Source organism: Oncorhynchus keta, chromosome 27, assembly GCF_023373465.1.
Source record: "Oncorhynchus keta strain PuntledgeMale-10-30-2019 chromosome 27, Oket_V2, whole genome shotgun sequence".
NCBI classification, from domain to species: Eukaryota; Metazoa; Chordata; class Actinopteri; order Salmoniformes; family Salmonidae; genus Oncorhynchus; species Oncorhynchus keta.
In genome coordinates, this window is record NC_068447.1 from 33,848,669 (window position 1) to 33,868,632 (window position 19,964).

A 19,964-nucleotide genomic window follows, 5' to 3' on the forward strand; every position below is an offset into this window, starting at 1 on the left:
CTTAGTTTGTGGGATCTTGTTTTTGGTTAGTTGCTGTGTTAGCGCTACAAAACTTTAAGTGTTGTTTATTCTTTCTTGTTTTTGGTGTTCATTTAATAAACTTATGATGTCCGCCTACCACGCTGCACCTTGGTCTCCTCATTCCGACGACGAGTGTAACAGCTGGTGACATTGTCTGTGATTGATTTAGAATTCAAGGCACACAACCAGCATGGTTACCACAGCATTCTGCAGTAATACGCCAACCCATCTGGTTAGGGCTTAGTGGGGCTATCATTTGTTTTTCAACAGGACAATGACCCAACACACCTCCAGGCTGTATAAGGGCTATTTTACCAAGAAGGAGAGTGATGGAGTGCTACATCAGATGACCTGGCCTCCACAATCACTCGATCTCAACCAAATTGAGATGGTTTGTGATGAGTCAGACCGCACAGTGAAGGAAAAGCAGCCAACAAGTGCTCAGCATTTGTAGGAACTCGTTCAAGACTTGGAAAAGCATTACAGATGAAGCTGGTTGAGAGAATGCCACAAGTGTTCAAAGCTGTCATCAAGGCAAAGGGTGGCTATTTAAAGAATCTCAAATATTTTATATATTTTGATTTGTTTAACACTTTTTTGGTTACTACATGATTCCATATGTGTTATTTCATAGGTTTGATTTCTTTACTATTATTCTACATTGTTGAAAATAGTAAAAATAAAGAAAAACCCTTGAATGAGTAGGTGTTCTAAATCTTTTGACTGGTAGTGTACACCTCCACCTTTCTTGTTGACCTCATGGTAACATTTAATTCCTGTCCTGCAGCTCAGTTCAAAGGGACGACTGTATCTTTGATGTGTCTGGATGGTTTAATATATAATCCACAGCTTAATTATTAATTTGACCACGCTTAAATAGATATTCAATGTCTGATTTGTTATTGTTACCCATTTACCAATTACTGCCCTTCTTTATGAGATTTTGAAAAGCTCCCTGGTCTTTACAGTTGAATCTTAGCTTGAAATTCAATACTTGACTGACTGACCTTACAGATGTTGTATGTATGGGGGACAGAGGAAGGGTTATTCATAAAAAAATCATGTCAACCCCTATTATTTCACACAGAGTGAGTAATTGTAACTTATTAAGTGATTTGTTAAGCCACATTTTACTCCTGAACTAATGTAGGTTTGCCTAAAGAAATGGGCTGAATACTTATGTAAAATGTGTAGAATAGCGTGAAATTAGCTATTAAACAGCACATTTTTCTGTCTTCCCCATGACAATGTGTTGAATTGCAGGAAATGTGCTTTAAAGGTAGACTCGGCGATATGAAGTAGATGCAGAAAGTAACAACTAAGATTGTTGAAGCACAAGGCTTAACTTCTCCCCTGTTTTGGTCCTGTACCAGTCTGCATGCGCAGATACTGTGTGTGACTGTGTGAGAGCAAAGTCTTGCATCTTGCTCATCTCAATATCTGCGGTGCCTATGCCAGAAGGCTAAAACTTGTCCCCTAGTGGATCTTCCAGCAAGACAATAAACCCAAGCACACAACAAAATCCACAAAGAAATTGTTAATTGGCCACAAAATCAAAATGTTTGAGTCTACGGACTTCAGAACCATGGAAAATATGTGGTCGATTGTATATAGAGTGCGTGCGACTCTTCCTCTTTTTAAAATCAACTTCACTTAAAATCACAAAAGTAGAAAGCTTGGTATTTCTAATTTGGTAGGCAAATGTGGTGTTACCTGGCTTACACAATGCAGCCTGGTTCATTATGTAAATCTTTGAGTGATAAGAAATCTTAGAAAATTCCCTCACGCCAATGGGATGTTGTTTTATTCACAAATCACAAACATTGTATAGATTACATCAAATTACTGAAGGGAACACATTTAGGAAACTCATCCTTTTACAATGAGAAGCCATGGCTGACAGCAAAGAGTTAACTGCCACTCTTCTTAAGAGAGGCGGGAAGTTAGGGATGTCGTCACGGAGTTGCTCATACACCTGTAGCTAGGTAGAACCACATTCATCATACTGTTTACCTAAGTGAAAATAGCTCCTTATAAATATGACCTGAAGTCACATTGAAGCAAGCATTCCTACGCACGCACCCTCTGGCATGAATTTGTCAGTATAGTGAGAACTTCATCACAGATAAGGCTGGCTGGCCATGATGACCAACAACCTCGCCTCTAACCCCACCAAGCAGGCCAGCTGAGGACTCTCTCGACTGTCAGAGCAGAAGAAAGCACTCCGACCACCTGATAGTGTTTGAGACACGGCTCCAGGTATCCTGCCTAATCCCCCCCCCTCTCTCTGACACATCACTGCCTCATGACCTGAGGGCCACAATCATCTGTTACAACCTGACAACTGAAACAGCCAACCAGAGAAGACCACTAGAAGAGAGCCTACATATTAAACTCATCCACCACCAGAGGAGCTTGGGACTTGAGCTTCTGCCCATCTGTACTGTGACTCACTGTGGAACTCTTCGGCACCTGTACAAGAAGTCCATTGACAGACGTGAAGACAGATATCCAGAGTGACAGTCTACCAGCTCAAACACCATCAGCAGCCTGCTCCTCTGACCAGGTATGTCTACGGACACGCCTGGGTTTGGGAAAGATATTGAGGTGGATTTTTTTTAGAATGAAGTGGTAGACTGTCTTGAAATATGCAAGGTGATGATGATGGAGATGTTGATCAGTATAATTACTATGAGTTATATTATTGAGGATGACATACCATGGAACCAGTTTGATAGGAAGACTTTCAGACAGGGATTTACACTGTAGCAGTGAACTGTCGGAGTGTTGTATCTACCATGCCACTCTTTGCAGAAGGGGTCAGAGTTGTACTGGACAAAGTGTCATCAAGACACTGATGAAGTATGTTTGAAGGAAACACTGTATTCAGTTTTTCACTCTGTTACTGTTTTTGGCAATTACAAATTCACTCCGATTTTTTTGCAATATCAGAGGTGATTCTCTTTCTTGTGGCATTTTCATGTACCTCGGATATAAAGTTCACGTGATCTGTTTCCTTTTGATACATTGACATTTCTTTGTTTTTCCTTGCATCCATGGAAAGAGCAACAAACTGCTTTTTAGTACGCACAGGTTAATCACACACCTGCAATGTTTTTCAGTTTTAGTAAGCAGGCCCCAAGGGGCACCAAACCAGTTCAACAGGTGTAATGAGAGTTTCACCACCCTCTTCTAATGACTGTGTGCCTGAACTTTGTTTGGAGGTTTAGATGACACACACACAGATGCACACACACACACACTGAGAAATTATTTTTTAATGCTAGTAAAGTATCGAGATAAAGAAATAGGTGTGAATTTAAAGTAGCCCTCCCTTTGTTTAATGTGTAGGGGAATGCAATGAGTAATACATGACCAAATATCTTTCATATCGACTGAATGCCTCTGATATCACTTTAGAAATGGTTATCTATCAAGGTGTATTTTTGAACCCAGTGCTTTGTTCTAAAGAAGTATTTAATTCACGTGTATACAATAGTCACACACACGCACACATACCCACCAGGAAAACAGAGAAATGGAGTGCGATTGTAAGACACTACCTTCTTCATTAGAATGAATATATCTCAATTCTCAAACTATTAAAACATTAATGATTTGTACATGATGTTATACTCAAACAATACTTTCCCTTTATTAAACTATTTCATTATCCATAGAAGGCCCCCACTTTACAGTATTTGGTCCTCTGGCTATTTTAACTTCCCTGTAATAACTCACCAATTATGTTACACTTAGTATTGGAATTGATAAGCAATCAGCCAAAACTCCTCAAGCACTAAATGTAATAAAAACCTAAACGCATTTCCCACTTCATCACACAACTGCACTATACTGCCATTTATACACCTTAGTGCCAATAGCAAGATACAGCACATGTCATACATACATTCTGGTTCTAGTGCATAGAGACACAGCACTTCTCAACAGCCTCAATAATGAATGTATGTACAGTTTTTCATCTGAGCCCTCCTATTTGCTGGATCATTCTATACTATGTGAATACGGCCAGCACAGTATTATGAGCTGTTGCGGTTAAACCAGCACGTCAGAGGATACAATGCCACCTCCACCTCAGCTGTTACTCACACCGTGGATATGGGCTGGGTTATTTATTGTCCACCTTTTGTCTAATATGCTGTGAGGGCAGATACTTTCATTTTGCAATTAACCTCAAATACGTTTTGTTGACCTAAAAAACGTAACCCTGTCAGTGTCCACCAGTACCTGAGCAACCAGCCAAACACCCCAGGGCCTCAGTCTATAAGTGCTGATTCAGCTATCATGGATACAGTATTGCATGACATTGTGGACATTTATATAAATGAACTTACTGTATATTAATGACATGTTTTTTTTATTTTCACAACTCTAAGTACAAAAATCTAAACAATTCATCAAAATGGCTCATGTGCACCAAATCTCTTTCAATTTGGATACCTGTTCATACCTGCTTTTCAAAATACAATATTCACATTTTTGTATGATTTTCTTTTAATTTGTTGACAATACATTTAACTATCACTTTATCAATCTGCTCAAAACTGCTAACTGCTGAATCAAAATCGCATATCAATTTCCTCCCGAGTGGCGCAGCGGTCTAAGGAAGTACATAGCAGTGCTTGAGACGTCACTACATCCTGGGTTCGATCCCAGGCTGTGACACAGCTGGTAGTGACCGGGAGACCCATGAAGCAGCATACAATTGGCCCAGCATTGTCCGGGTTAGAGGAGGGTTTGGCCGGCCGGGATTTCCTTGTCCCATCGCGCTCTAGCGGCTCCTTGTGGTGGGCCGGGTGCCTGCAAGCTAACTTTGGTTGCCAGTTGGATGGTGTTTCCTCCAACACATTGGTGCGGCTGCTTTCTGAGTTAAGCGAGCAGTGTGTCAAGAAGCAGTGCGGCTTGGCAGGGTTGTGTTTCAGAGGACGAATGGCTCTCGACCTTCGCCTCACCCAAGTCCGTAGGGGAGATGCAGCGATGGGACAAGACTGTAATTGGATATCACGAAATTAGGGGGGAAAGGGGTTAAAGTACCAACAAAAGAATAAGTGCTGAACACTGTACAATTCTATATTTTTACATCATAAATGTATCAATTGAAATCCATTTATGTTGGAAAGTAAAACCAAATCATATATAGATGTGGCTGTAAATACTACATCATCGTCCTCCATCAGCCAGTGTGCTTCAATATTTCAAAGTGGAAAGAGGCACTATGTGCTACCATTTGGAATTATAGTGTGTTGTACAATGCACTGCTATAATACCTGGGTTGTATATAACAATATATTCCACTCATCGTCTGAGTATTATTTATACACTGTGAGCTGATTCATTTTGCCAAGGAGAGAGACATGCGATGCTGTTATCAGTTTACTTAGAAAGGTGATCTTCTACAATGTTGCATAGGGCAGAAATGGAATACACAGCACCTTGCTACACATATATATATTTTTACAGTAGCCAACTGCTTTACAATACCCCTACAATACCGTTATATCGGAAAATCTGTTCCACGTATGTACTGTGTAAAGATAATGAAAGTATAAGACTGACATATTTCTTAACATGGTCTCAACCTGTCATTGGTTTGCAAAAACAAATTGCATGTCAAGTTATAGTCAAATACTCTATAGAAAAAAATGTACATTTAGAAATGTGTATCTTGTATTTTTTGCTATTGGATTAAAAGGTAGTTGAAATTAGTAAATGGTGAGGCTATCATTATTTTGTCCTGTGTGGCTGAGATGGGAGAGCACAGTGCTTGCTACACCAGTGTTGTGGGTTCGACTCCCACGGGGGACAAGTTACAAAAAGTATGAAAAATGCATGCACTCACTACTGTATATCACTCTGGATAAGAGTGTCTGCTAAATGACGTAAATGTACATTTGATGTATTGATGGCAAAACAAAATGTTCTTATGGTATTTAAACGAAAATCAAATCATCATGTTTATTGGTTGCATACACATATTTAGCAGATGTTATTGCGAGTGTAGAGAAATGCTTGTGAATATAATGTGAGAAATAACACACACACACACACACACACAAAATAATACTGCAAAGTTGCTTAGAAGCCAGGAACCAGGCGACCATGTTTATCAGTGCCATGTTATTTTTATGAACCCTAATCAAGAGTTCTGAACATAAGAATGGGGGCATTACAAGTGAATCAGTTTAGAGTTTTGTAGTTTTGAAAATACATCCCTTACATCGGAAAAATGTGCCAAAGTGATTGAAAATAACTGATATACAGTGCCTTCAGAAAGTATTCAGACCCCTTGACTTTTTTCACATTTGTTACATTACAGCTTTATTCTAGAATTGATTAAATTGTTTTTTTCCTCATCAATCAACACACAAAACTCCATAATGACTATTCAAAAACAGGTTTTAGAAAGTTTTGCAAATGTATAAAATAAAAAAACGGAAATATCACATTTACATAAGTATTCTGACCATTTACTCAGTACTTTGCACCATTGGCAGCGATTACAGCCTTGAGTCTTCTTTCGTATGATGCTACGAGCTTGGCACACCTGTATTTGGGGAGTTTCTCCCATTCTTCTCTGCAGATCCTCTCAATCTCTGTCAGGTTGGATGGGGAGCGTCGATGCAATGCTATTTTCGGGTCTCTCCAGAGATGTCTGATCGGGTCGTTGTCCTGTTGGAAGGTGAACCTTCCAGGATTCCTCCAGATGTGACACTTAATCTTGATTTCATCAGACCAGAGAATCTTGTTTCTCATGGTTTGAGAGTCTTAAGGTGCCTTTTGGCAAACTCCAAGTGGGCTGTCATGTGCCTTTTACTGAAGAGTGGCTTCCATCTGGCCAATCTACCAAAAAGGCCTGATTGGTGGAGTACTGCAGAGATGGTTGTCCTTCTGGAAGGTTTTGGTACCCTTCCCCAGATCTGTGCCTTGACACAATCCTGTCTCGGTGCTCTAAGGACAATTCCTTTGACCTCATGGCTTGGTTTTTGCTCTGACATGCACTGTCAACTGTGGGACCTTATATGGGCAGGTGTGTGACTTTCCAAATCATGTGCAATCAATTGAATGTACCACAGATGGACTCCAATCAAGTTGTAGAAACATCTCAAGGATGATCAATGGAAAAAGGATGCGCCTGAGCTCAATTTAAAGTCTCATAGCAAAGGGTTTGAATACTTATGCAAATAAGGTATTTCTGTTTTAAATTCTTTATAAATTTGTAAACATTTCTAAACATCTGTTTTCACTTTGTCATTATGGGGCATTGTGTGTAGACTGATGAGGACAAAAATGTATTTCATCCATTTTAGAATGAGGCTGTAACAACAAAATGTGGAAAAAGTCAAGGGGTCTAAATACTTTACGAATGCACTGTATTCCCATTGATTCCCATTGAACCCAAAATATCAGCTTGTTTTAATCAAATGTTTGTAAACAATGTAAAGTAAACAAGTGCTGTATAGCCTCAAAACATGGTTAACATTGTTATTTTGATATCATGGATGGTCAGTCCTTGCATCCATAGTTCTGTCTATGAGTTTGAAAGTGGTTACATTCCTTCAGGCCCATCCCTAAAAAACAACCAAAACAGAGGGCAGGTGACCACTTTGTTATTGTTTCAATTAAGGATTCTAGCTTTTAATGGGACAATGCTACTTACTTCATCCTAGATTATCACCTCTTAACCCAGTGATTATAATGGATAGACTGGATGCCAGTATACTCACATGTAGTTTAATTTAATGCATTTAGCACCCAGTCTTGACATTACATGATGTCTGTTACCTTATGTTTAAGTGATAATGTCTGAGAAGCCGGTGTTTGGAGGGTATATTGGCACGGGTGTTGTTAGGCCCGAGACGAGGCATTATCACTATCATAAAACGGTAGCCTATCGGTAAAGGACGCTGGGTCAGTATCCGAAAGGTTGCCGGTTCAATTTCCAGAGCTGACTAGGTGAAACATCTATTAATATGTCCTTGAACAACGCACTTAACCCTAATTCATCTGGATAAGAGTGTCTGCTGAAATGTAAATAACTATTTACGTATTTTCATCAAAAACATTATTTTAATGAATTTATTCATACTATTTCATCCTTCCACGATATATAGTACCGACACAAATCTAAGGTTGCTAGCCAAGCCGGCTGGTCGTTTGTTCTTTCTGTTCGGTTGCCAGAGACGCGACCTGGTCTTAAATCTTTTTGTTCTGTATCTGGACGTGACCCAGTCCTTCGTTCTATTGTCAATGTTCTTATTGCTAGCTGGGCAACTACGGCTAATTTACAGTCACGTCAAACGGTGCAGTCAGAATAACAGCAAAGTAGCTGCATTTGCGTTTGTTTAAGCTGTTTTCTAGTGACATTTATCTGGATACATCCATAACAATGAGGTAATGATGTGTGATTTCGTCTGTTCAGAGGACCTTGCCAACAACACAGCTAACACAATCACTTCAAACTAAAGCTGGAAAAACTGCAAACGGGCTGCATTTAGTTTAGTTTGACCTGTTTTCTATTGACATTTGCATACATCCATAAAGTTTATGCCAGCAGATTCATGATTTTGACTGTCTGCGAAAAGCTGTCTGCCTGTGGGTCTGGTTAAGACACTTTCATTACTGTAGATCGAAGTTGAATATTGAAACAATGTTGCAAATTTTGGAGAGACAGACAGTAAGGTTATACAAATCTCCACTGTTGGAAACTAAATGTTAGTCTAAAATAAATGTGAGATAATGTGTAGATGCTTTTTATAGTGGAGATCAAGTTTATAAATTGCCTGCCTGGGCTGATGAGACAGTGGATTGCGCAGTCAAATGGAACAGAGTAAATAGGCATTTTAACATCATAGATTTAGCCAGTGGTAATTTGTGGAATAGACACCATCTGGAATGCATTTTTAACCAACAGCATTCAGGATTAGACCCACCCGTTGTATAATCTCACAGAACCAACTATCAAACTAACTGTCATTTGTCACTTGTAGCGTTAGGGTAAAGCCCATTTATGCTTGATCTGTAAATGTGGTCTCAGGCTCCATGTGGAGGATGTGACGTAATCGGAACGTCGGAGGCACGAAGAGGCCAAATTGAGCTACTTACTGCATCGCTGTGCACCCCACATTTTGTAACAATGTACAGGGCTCCTTATAGCTCTGCACTGACATGATTGGTTGAACACAAACTCACTTCCTTGACAACTTCCCGCACTTCTGCTCCGCGAAGCACTTAAAGTATGAATGCCCTGCAGGCCAGTACAGACGTTGGATTGACCAAGCAGCGTCTGCATTGGTTGTGCAGCGCCTTTCAGGGTTTCTGTAGCTCTGACTAGGGGAAGAGGTTACTGATAACATGACAAAAAGTCAACCCTTTGAAATTCTTACACACCATACTCAAACGTGCTACTCTACATAATGAAGTGTTGTTTTTATGAAAACAGATTGGTTAATTCAACATTTCAAAGAAAGTACCAACAGAACAAACAACATTAATGAAATGTCATGTTTGCTTTCGGATTACTACTGTTTCATATTTTGACATCTGGATATGGTTTCAATGTTGCATTAAGACAACACTGTCTGAGGGAAAAGCTTGCCATGTGAATTGAAAAGGAAAATAAGCCACTCAAACAAAGTGACTAGAAAATTGTAATTAGAAAGTGTCACTCATGGATGACAGATGATTTTTTTCACCAGACATGATACAATTAAAAAAATATATTCTTACACCTGACATTTGCTATGTCGATATGTGAACAGTTTGCCATCAAGTTCGCTATTGTTTTGAGACCTTTCGGAAAGGGTCTTTTTGTGTATCCAGGATAAATCCCTTTATATAACATGCCTGATGAAAGTCTTCCTTTCTGATCTCCAGTACTGTTGAAGCTATGGGGAGTCCAGGCTGTGACCGCGTGGGGAGCACAGTGCCCCTTCCCCTGATGAGTTTCAATGACTACCCCTACAGTGTGTCTGCTCTGAGGGCCTGGGAGGAGGAGGACACCAAGCCGCCCCGTGGACTGATAAGTGTGCCTAAACACACCCTGCAAGGGGTGTTCCTGCCCTGCTCTGACATGCTCCTCACTGAAGACAGCTTGTGGCTGTTGAAGAAGAAAGAGGCAGCACCCCCTGAGCCCCCCTGTAAGCCCTTGGAGCAGTGCCCTGTCATCGACAGCCAGGGCCTGGGGGTGGGCCTGGGATTGGAGGTCCCCTCTGGGCTAGAGGGACAGGTGGAGGAACGCTGTCTGGAGCAGGTTCAGAGCATTGTGTTGGGAGAAGTAATGAAGGACATAGAGACCGCCTGCAAGCTGCTCAACATTACCCCAGGTAGGAAAACTGTTTAACTACCAAGATATTGTGTGCCTGTAATTTGTTACCATATTGTTACCATGGTATTACGGTTATTATTACTGTTATTACTGTGCTGTAAACTATGCTACTGTTTCATACAGTGCCTTGGGAAAGTATTCAGACCCCTTGACTTTTTACATGTTTTGTTATGTTACAGCCTTATTCTAAAATGGATTTTAAAAAATGTAAATCCTCAGAAATCTACACACAATACCACCATAATGACAAAGTGAAAACAGGTTTTTGCAAATGTATTAAAAAAAAAAAAAACCTTCTTTACATGAGTATTCCAACCCTTCGCTATGAGATCAATTGATTAGACATGATTTGGAAAGGCACACACCTGTCTATATAAGGTCCCACAGTTGACAGTGCATGTCAGAGCAAAAACCATGATGTCAAAGGAATTGTCTGTAGAGCTCTGAGACAGGATTGTGTCGAGGCACATATCTGGGGAAGGGTACCAAATAAACTATGCAGCATTGAAGGTCCCCAAGAACACAGTGGCCTCCATCATTCTAAAATGGAAGAAGTTTGGAACCACCAAGACTCTTCCCAGAGCTGGTCGCCCAGCCAAACTGAGCAATCGGGGGAGATGGGCCTTGGTGAGGAAAGTGACCAAGAACCCGACTGGTTCAGTGAAGCATGGTGGTGGCAGCATCATGTTGTGGGATGTTTTTCAGTTGCAGGGACTGGGAGAGTAGTCAGGATCGAGGCAAAGATGAACGGAGAGAGATCCTTGATGAAAACCTGCTAGAGCACTCAGGACCTCAGACTGTTGGGAAGGTTCACCTTCCAACAGGACAACAACCCAGACAGGACAAGCACACAGCCAAGACAACGCAGTAGTGGCTTCGTAACAAGTCTCTGAATGTCCTCGAGTGGCCCAGCCAGAGCCCGGACTTGAACCCGAACGAACATCTCTGAAGAGACCTGAAAGTAGCTGTGCAGCAACTCTCCCAATCCAACCTGACAGAGATTGAGAAGATCTGCAGAGAATAATGGGAGAAACTCCCAACATACAGGTGTACCAAGCTTGTAGCGTCATACCCAAGAAGACTTGAGGCTGTAATCGCTGCCAAAGGTGCTTCAACAAAGTATTGAGTAAAGGGTCTGAATACTTATGTAAATGTGATATTTATGTGTTTTTTTGTTACTGTTTTTGCTTTGTTATTATTGAGCATTGTGGGTAGATTAATATAGATTTAAAAAACGATTGAATCAATTTTAGAATAAGGCTGTAACCTACCAAAATGTGAAAAAAGTCAAGGGGTCTGAATAGTCTCCAAAAGGGATAGACCTCATGTCTCTATCAGTCTCAGGGTCTGTCATGTTCACCACAGTTAAACATGTGATCTGTCACTGTCTGTAGAATGACTAGAATAAGGATAAAAGAGCACTGAGAAAAGTCTCACAGTTGAAACACCCCATTATCCACTGTCAGACCTTTCTTATAAGGAAAGCAAACAAAACAGTAAAGGTCACCATTCACTGTCGGCTGCCCTTTTTTTATGCGACATTGCGACTTCTATGCTAATAAATAAGACTTCTATGCTAATAATATATTATTATTATCACTGCATTGTTGGGAAAGAGCTCTCAAGGTAAGGATTTTACTGTACTGTTTTACACCTGTTGTATGCTGTGCACGTGGCGAATAAACTTCAAAACTTGAATAATCTCTGAAACTTGAAACTTGAATACCACTGACGCTGGGCTAAGCCCAATGGCAGAAGTGTCTGGGGCCTCTCCGCCCTGTGCAAATGCCTCTGTTGACAATTCATCATTTCACACGCCTCATTTCACATGCTCACTCACTCACTACTTGTCATAGGGAAGACAAATATCAGTTCAGAAATTGCATACAGTACAATGTACCTCATCGCCTCTGCAGAACCCATGGAGTGGAACTGTGGGAACGTCCAGAAGTGGCTGCTGTGGACAGAGCACCTGTACAGACTACCCCAGGTGGGAAAGGTGTTCCAGGAGCTCAGTGGGAAGGACCTGTGCTCCATGACAGAGGAGGACTTCAGGCAGCGCTCGATGCAATGTGGAGACCTGCTGTTTGCTCACCTGGACATCTGGAGGTCAGGTAGGGCAACTGACAACCTTGAACGGAGCTGTTAATCAGACTGTGGTATATATATATATACACTGAGTGTACACAACATTAGGAACACCTTCCTAATATTGAGTTGCATCCTCTTTGGCCCTCAGAACAGACTCAATTTGCTGGGGCATTGACTCTACAAGGTGTTGAAAACGTTCCACAGGGATGCTGGCCCATGTTGACTCCAATGCTTCCCATACTTGTGTCAAGTTGGCTGGATGTCCTTTGGGTGGTGGGCCATTCCTGATACACATGGGAAACTGTTGAGTGTGAAAAACCCAGCAGCATTGCAGTTCTTGACACACTGAAACTGGTGCACCTGGCACCTACTACCATACACCGTTCAAAGACACTTAAATATTTTGTCTTGCCCATTCACCCTCTAAGTGGCACACATCCACAATCCATGTTTCAATTGTACCAAGGCTTAAAAATACTTATTTAACCTGTCTCCTCCCCTTTATCTACACTGATTGAAGTGGACTTAACAAGTGACATCAATAAGGGATCATAGCTTTCACCTGGATTCACCTGGTCAGTCTATGGCATGGAAAGAGCAGGTGTTCTTAATGTTTTGTACACTTATATTATAATATGGCATATATTTCATTTATGGTGTGCGTAATTCCATAGAAAATTATTGAATGTTTAATAGCCACAAGCCAAATGAGTACTTGGCTCATTCACTATATAGATTGTACTGTAGTTTTCAGATATTTTCTTAAGTCTTATGTTGAGATAACAAATGCGTAATCCTGTTCAATGTTGTTTTTGTCACAGCTGCGTGCATGAAGGAGTGCTGCACACCAGGAGATACCAAGTTACATAGTGCTGAGGAGACGTGTCCAGAGGCTGACTCATCCTGCTCAAGCCAGCCCATCCACCTGTGGCAGTTCCTTAGACAGCTGCTCCTCAAGCCACACAACTATGGACGCTGCATCCGCTGGCTCAACAAGGAGAAAGGTTAGTGGGCAGGGGAAAGAGGGGGGAGTGCAGACAGGTGTGTGGTGTACATTTTAGCTTGGAATTTCAGCATGTTCAGGTGGGATAGAGTTTTTGGCCCAGATCATGACATCACAATCTGATCGGATTATTCTGACCAATGACCAGTCATCTTTTATTTTGCATATGATTCCTCCTACTTTGAAAGGATATGCGGGGTAGGCTCTAGATTCAAGATGGTCCGATGCGCCAATCAGGGCAGTGTATGTAAATATATTTAAATTCCTATAAACACGCCCACAGGATCAGACTGAGCATTTCAATGGCAAAAGCTTATTTTTATGAAATAGACACACACAGTAATGTATTAGAAATATAGTGATGATTTAAAAGCTAAAATAAAAAGACTGGATGAGGGCTTTAAAGCTGAGGGTGTCCTAAAAGGTACACTGTAAGTGTGAGAACATTTGGCCATGTGAACTGACTTGGGTTATTCAACATTTGGGGCTTATTGTCCATTGGTTGCTGAAAAAAGTGAAATGTTCCATCTCTTGCATTTTATTTTTCCTTTGAATCATCAGGTATCTTCAAAATCGAAAACTCGGCTTATGTAGCCAGGTTATGGGGCCTCAGAAAGAATCGTCCAGCTATGAACTACGACAAGCTGAGTCGCTCTATCCGGCAGTACTACAAGAAGGGCATCATCCGCAAGCCTGATGTGTCCCAGAGACTGGTCTATCAGTTTGTCCACCCTGTATGAAGCTGTTGAGCAGCCAGCCAGAAGAGGAGAACACGAGTGGTGATGACTGGTGACAACTAACTGAAAAGAAGCCTCTAACTGCTGTTTTAGCTCCAGCATTAACAATGCACTGCATAGACTGCCTCCTGCATTGTGCACTCCTGCCTAATTTCAATATTCTTATGTGTAACCTGATATGGGAATTTATTGTCACATTGCATTAGATATGTAATGTTTTACATTTCCAATATTGTTGAAATAATTTTAATATTAATTGTCCAATATTTCATTTTCACAAATGTCAATTCCATGTTTGTATATTTTTTCTCTTAATCACCAGTACATCAGCTACTATTTATTTCTTCATTTGTAATGGTTGCTCTTTTTAGTGCCATTTACATTTCAACATGTCCCTCCTTACAAACCATAGCACTTACAAATGTTACATTTTACATAATTAGTTCTCTGAAGCTTGCTTTGGAAACTACAGTGGACTAAGCTATGGTGAGTATATAATGTACTATAGAATGGATTGAATATGTTCACTGCTGATCTCTAGTAGCAGTCCGATGTTAAGGCCACTTCATAGGTCACAGTCACAGCTGTTTACCCCATACAGTAGGGCCAATTATGATCCTGATATAGATTTGTAATATCACAGATCTCATTGAATTGAAATGATTTGACTCCGGTGCCCATTCCCTGGCGGAAGAATACAGTCTAATAGGAATGAGTGAATACAGTGACCTACTGTAATATAAGCATTTCAATACCACTGCCACATTTCAAGTGCTTGGAACTGTATGTGGAGTCGAACACCTGTGTCAGAGATTTAGTGATTGGATACATACAAATGTTGGAATATAATATTGAATATTTATAATGACAATGTGTAAGAATGTGTTTAAATACTGAATGTGTTTAAAACAAAGCAACCTTTTTTTTTTTACATCAAGCACCCTAAGACTACAATCATAGCATATCATAACCCATAATGCACAGTCAAAATCCATCCAAAAAACACACACGGGACACGAAACATTTTGTTTGTATTCTCAACAAACTTGTTTTCCCCTTTCAAACCAATATTGTAATATTGACACCATCACAACAACTTTGATTCAGAATATCATCCTTATTATCATAATCATAATGATCTTTATGCATATTTAAATTAACCTTGTGTTACATTAAGATGAACAGGCACTACACCAGTTAGGAGATCAAATTACATCACTAACTATAAACATACACACGTCTGCTAATACAGGGGTTTCACAACATGAGCCGTGTCCCCCTTGTGTGCATAAGGAAGAGAAAAATCAACATTAAAAAAGCATTTACATATACACCGTTTTTACTGCCTCAATGTAGTTAGGTTTAATTTCCAACTCAACACAGTTGTACAGTTACAAGATAATAAAAGCCTTAAATTACATCATCATATACAAATCTGACAGCGTGGGGTAACATCACGCTCTTATATGGTACATTGACAATTCCATTGCGATGCAATTCATACGATATGGTACCTATTACTTAATATGCTTTCCATTGCTGTTATTTTGTTGTAACACATTTGCATGTATGATACTACATTTTGTCTTAGTATTTGATCACTTGCATTTTTTTATTATTATTTTATTTACAATTACACAACTCATACACGCTGAATGATAAAGATTTTTGTTTCCCAAAAAATATCTACCCGAGGTGTGTGTGTGCGTGTAAAGGCTATAAGATAATTTGATGATATTAGTTATTTTTGCTGGGTAGTTTACATTAAGATACATAACTTGTGAGCTGGTGATGTGTTCTCTCAACAGTGATACCAAGACCTGGTGAAATCTCCTCTGAAGCCATAACCAAAACACATCTTGCCAATATAATAATGTTCTATGACATCAAACTTGAGGCGGTTTAACCTCACGTTCATGACCCCTGTTCTGTGCAAAGCTTTCTGCTCTCACAACATTATTGCATGCCTGATTTAGATGGCCCACCATTGGCAAAAATATTTGAATCGGATAAACATCTGATAAACTAGATTTGTCAGCAAGTACTGTAATATTTTCTGTATATACAGTATGTTCATTTAAAGCAGGGGCTGAGTTAGGTGTGAGCATGTGAAGTATACTACCATGAGCAATCTAAAGTAGAGTTAATGACTTCTGTCAAAGAAATTATTTCTGATATACTGTAGTCACTGTGGTATGCTCTTGTCTTCCCCCCTGTGGATCAACTATTGAATGATCAAATAAATACTGAGACAACAGGTAGCAGTTAGTTGCATGACAGGGTTATGTGATAGTTGAGTTATTGCATGAGGAAAGAGTTTTATGTATTTCAGATTTCGGTCATTCTTTGGCTCAGTAGGGGGCCGATTCCAACCCGAGTTAAGTGGCGTAAATGGAACATAGTCCCTTTTAATGAACTTTTATCTCTATGCTTGTACTGACCTTGAATTTAAGCATGCGAATAGCACCTGCTATTCGTTCGGGTTAGAGATCTAAGAAACTAAGGCGTGACGGAGGTTTGTCTACAGCCACGCCGTATTCTGACCGTGACCTAATTCCCTAATAATTCCACTACCTTGACACTGTAGCAAATCTGCCAGTTCCAATTGGAAAAAGCATCATTTTTTTTCTTATATAGAAATAACAGCATTATCCATGCACTGCAATGTTTCAATTGATAAGAGCTATTGATAAGAGCTAGGTAAATTATTAATCTGTTTGGAGAAGGGGATTATAAATACACATAGCAATTGTTTGAGATGATTTTTCCTTATGATCCCAGGAGACGAATGTGAAACCAGTCATATGGAAGCCAACAAAATCATATCAACATGACATGTATTGCGGCCTCTTTTCCGCAGTGAAATAGGCCATAAATAACTTTGCCATTATTTAGAATTTTAATTGTGTGCCCTCATCATTTGCGTGGATGAAATTTGGAGACCCAAGATATAGGCTTCTGTAGGGCTGAACCTGGCTAGTTGATGTTTGTGCATTTGAATGTTTTAATTATATACCCAGGTTTTTCTCCTTTTTATTTTACCATTTGAATCATGTTAAATATTAGCCAATATCGGGAGCCACCGTCAGTAATACCCACATACATTTATAAAACAGTCACTTTAGTGTCAGTAAAAAAAATAATTGTAGCTTACATTTTGCATCCTTCTATTCTATTCTGTTTACCTTTCTTTCCTCTGTCACCTCTGTGTAGTTGTTGCTGAGGGTTGCTAGCATTAGTGGATCATATTAGGCTAACGTTGTGCAATAATTTGGGACATGTAGCATATTTGAATCCTTCTGGAACTCAGTAAGCAGGTTTAACCTGGAGCCTGGCGCACGGTTCACAACGACTGGACCATCGTTGTCCAACAGTTCCATGATTAGGACTAGATTATTGTTCAACCCTCATACACCTCCCATTAATTCATGGATTGAATTTGAATATGACAACTTTCAGGATCATTCAAACCACTGTATTTTTTATTCATCAATATATTTAATGCATAAAGGCTTTCCAAACCTGTTTTTTTAATGATTTATACATACTTTCCTAACCCTTAAAATTTGCCTACATAATCTACAAGATCAGAGAATTTCTTAATCTACCAGCTGGTGCTGAAACAGAGATGATTATGCATATATTGAGATGGCTTTCTTTCATTGATCCCTATATTTGGAACCCGTTCTCTAGATGTATTCTAGTCTGTCGTCAAAGTTCTAATTAAAGGTTCACCGTATTTAAAGGGATGGCTTAAGATAAATGTACAGAAAACCCTATTGAATGAAAAATCCCAGAGAAAATCTGTTGGCCAGCAAGTGGGAGGGTTTATTATCTGTTTAATTAAATGCATTCAGCACGCACAAGGGAACCACGCCTGCAAAGAATGTTAGGCACCTTCATAAGGTAAGTCTGAATACCAACTACTGAGAAGTGCAGTAGGAAAGGCATGTGTAGGAAAGGGCATACACTCCTAAGTCAGAATTGGGCCCCTAAGAGAATGGGTTCATAAGTGCTTTTTGCTTTGTAGGGTTCTCCATGACAGTGGAATACAACATGTCTAGTTAAAAGCAGCATGTCTCCATCCAGGCCCCTACAACTACATTCATGTCCACATTTTAATTTTATATCCTTAAAACATCTACATTTAAAGTTAATATGCCTGATTACGTCACCTGAACAATCAAACCTTTCTAGTTACCATTGACAGATAAAATAAAAGCAAACTGGTGATAATATCATGCCCACTGACCCCAAAAATACAGAATTCCCCTCACAGGTATTCTAGATAATACCCCCAATGAATTGAAAAGAACAGGTATTGTAGATATACCCTGCAATTAACAGGTATTGTAGATATACCCTGCTATTAACAGGTATTGTAGATATACCCTGCAATGAATTGAAATGAGATGTTATGATTTAAGGGTGGTGATGGGAAGAGAGAAAAAGGTATATACACCAACTCCACTTCCGTTTATGAAGTCAGACACAAGTTTGTGGTGCTATTCCAATGCTGTTTCTGTGTCTAATGGTGAACTCTGATCCTCTGCATTGGTTTTCATATCAGCGGATTTGTTGCATCTTGTAGCCTTAATATGGCTTGGAGGTTGAGGGAAAGCCTGTTGCATAGCACATTCTGAGATAAAGTAGTGTAGCAATGCACACACTGGTAAAAGGGATTAGACCAAATCACAAAAAAATAAAATCTATGGTACATTTTGTGGTACTTTTAACAATACACAGCATTCCCAATGTAAACATGAGGACTGAACACATAGCATTGAAAATGCTACACAAAATGGCACCATATACACACAATGCAGGCTGAGTAGCTTGTTCTGGTTAAACGGGTAGGTAGGTATAATTGGTTACATTATTGTCACACTGTTATAGGAGAATGTAGTGCAAATGTATTTTACATCAGCTGCATGATCTTCATATCAAACACAGCACAGATATGCAAAATGTGTCCCTGCATTGGCTCAATGTTATGTTTGAGTTTGTGTAGACTGGAATAAATGCTGCTCCTGTTTTAGTGTTTAAGTCCTCCCCACCTCAAATACTGGATGAATATAATATTGATATATTGTCTTTTCTTACGTTACTAAGATTATATTTAGTCAAGACTGCTTGGCGCATCTGTTGGGCAAGGGATGTGTTGTTCATAAGTCTCTGGCTCTGTGCAGTGCCATTGGATGGGACAGTCCGAGCTGCCTCCAATGGCATACCCTCCTCCTCTGGGGTCATTAAATCTCCTCGACGTAATTGGCCGGGTACAGTCCCTCTCGGCCTGTATCCAGGCGACCTCGACACCAGCCTTGGTCATCTTCATCCTCAGTCTTGGTCAGTTCATCACCTGTGAAGAACATCTCCTTAATCAACTTGCATTCCATGCTCTTTCCATGACTGAACAACATTATGGTCAATAGTACATTTGGACATCTTTGTTGTTTCCTTTATCACATCCCTATTAGCAAAGATCAGGCAGGATGTGCATCATGTTGTTAGGAAGGCCCTACTAACAACCTCTAATATAGGGACAGTCAGAAGACGATTGCTAATGACTAGCAGGTGCCTGTAATTGGAGGAAGTAGAATGTGGCCATTATTGACTAACCACTACAATCTTCCTCTGGGAATAAAGTGACTTTGGAATGGAATGCACAGATAAGGCAGGTCATTTCCCGTGACCTCATCTCCACCCCCCTATCAAGTCAGCTTGGCCATAATAAGCCATCTGGCACTGATAGTTGAGGTAAACTGCA

General features: G+C 40.0%; 2 protein-coding genes across 6 annotated transcripts in view; one reads left to right on the plus strand and one right to left on the minus strand.

The window, feature by feature from the left end:
- The first annotated feature begins 2,077 nt into the window (after positions 1-2,077).
- On the plus strand, positions 2,078-15,128 carry LOC118359832 (SAM pointed domain-containing Ets transcription factor-like). 2 transcript variants are annotated; one of them, XM_035738648.2, is made up of 5 exons: positions 2,078-2,587; positions 9,916-10,364; positions 12,283-12,480; positions 13,279-13,461; positions 14,022-15,128. In XM_035738648.2, the coding sequence occupies exons 2-5, from the start codon at positions 9,929-9,931 to the stop codon at positions 14,198-14,200; spliced, it is 996 nt and encodes a 331-aa protein (XP_035594541.1). In that variant the 5' UTR covers positions 2,078-2,587; positions 9,916-9,928; the 3' UTR covers positions 14,201-15,128. The 2 variants fall into 2 exon arrangements, with proteins under 2 accessions (XP_035594541.1, XP_035594542.1); XM_035738649.2 differs by having other exon boundaries at positions 10,006-10,364.
- An 83-nt stretch (positions 15,129-15,211) lies between these two features.
- The window catches only part of LOC118359831 (protein kinase C and casein kinase substrate in neurons protein 1-like), a 54,793-nt gene continuing 50,040 nt past the window's right edge, over positions 15,212-19,964 (minus strand). For all 4 annotated transcript variants that reach the window (XM_052482200.1, XM_035738644.2, XM_035738645.2 and 1 more), the window contains one exon: positions 15,212-19,556. In XM_052482200.1, coding sequence (XP_052338160.1) covers positions 19,447-19,556 — 110 coding nt within the window. In that variant the 3' untranslated portion in view covers positions 15,212-19,446. The remainder of the gene's footprint in view (positions 19,557-19,964) is intronic.

What these genes read in the sequence shown, in the direction of transcription:
- LOC118359832 (XM_035738648.2), top strand. Translation starts at nt 9,929, where the DNA reads ATGGGGAGTCCAGGCTGTGACCGCGTGGGGAGCACAGTGCCCCTTCCC. An exon ending in GCTGCTCAACATTACCCCAG is followed by an intron (nt 10,365 to 12,282) that starts GTAGGAAAACTG and finishes TCGCCTCTGCAG; the next exon opens with AACCCATGGAGTGGAACTGT. An exon ending in CTGGCTCAACAAGGAGAAAG is followed by an intron (nt 13,462 to 14,021) that starts GTTAGTGGGCAG and finishes TTGAATCATCAG; the next exon opens with GTATCTTCAAAATCGAAAAC.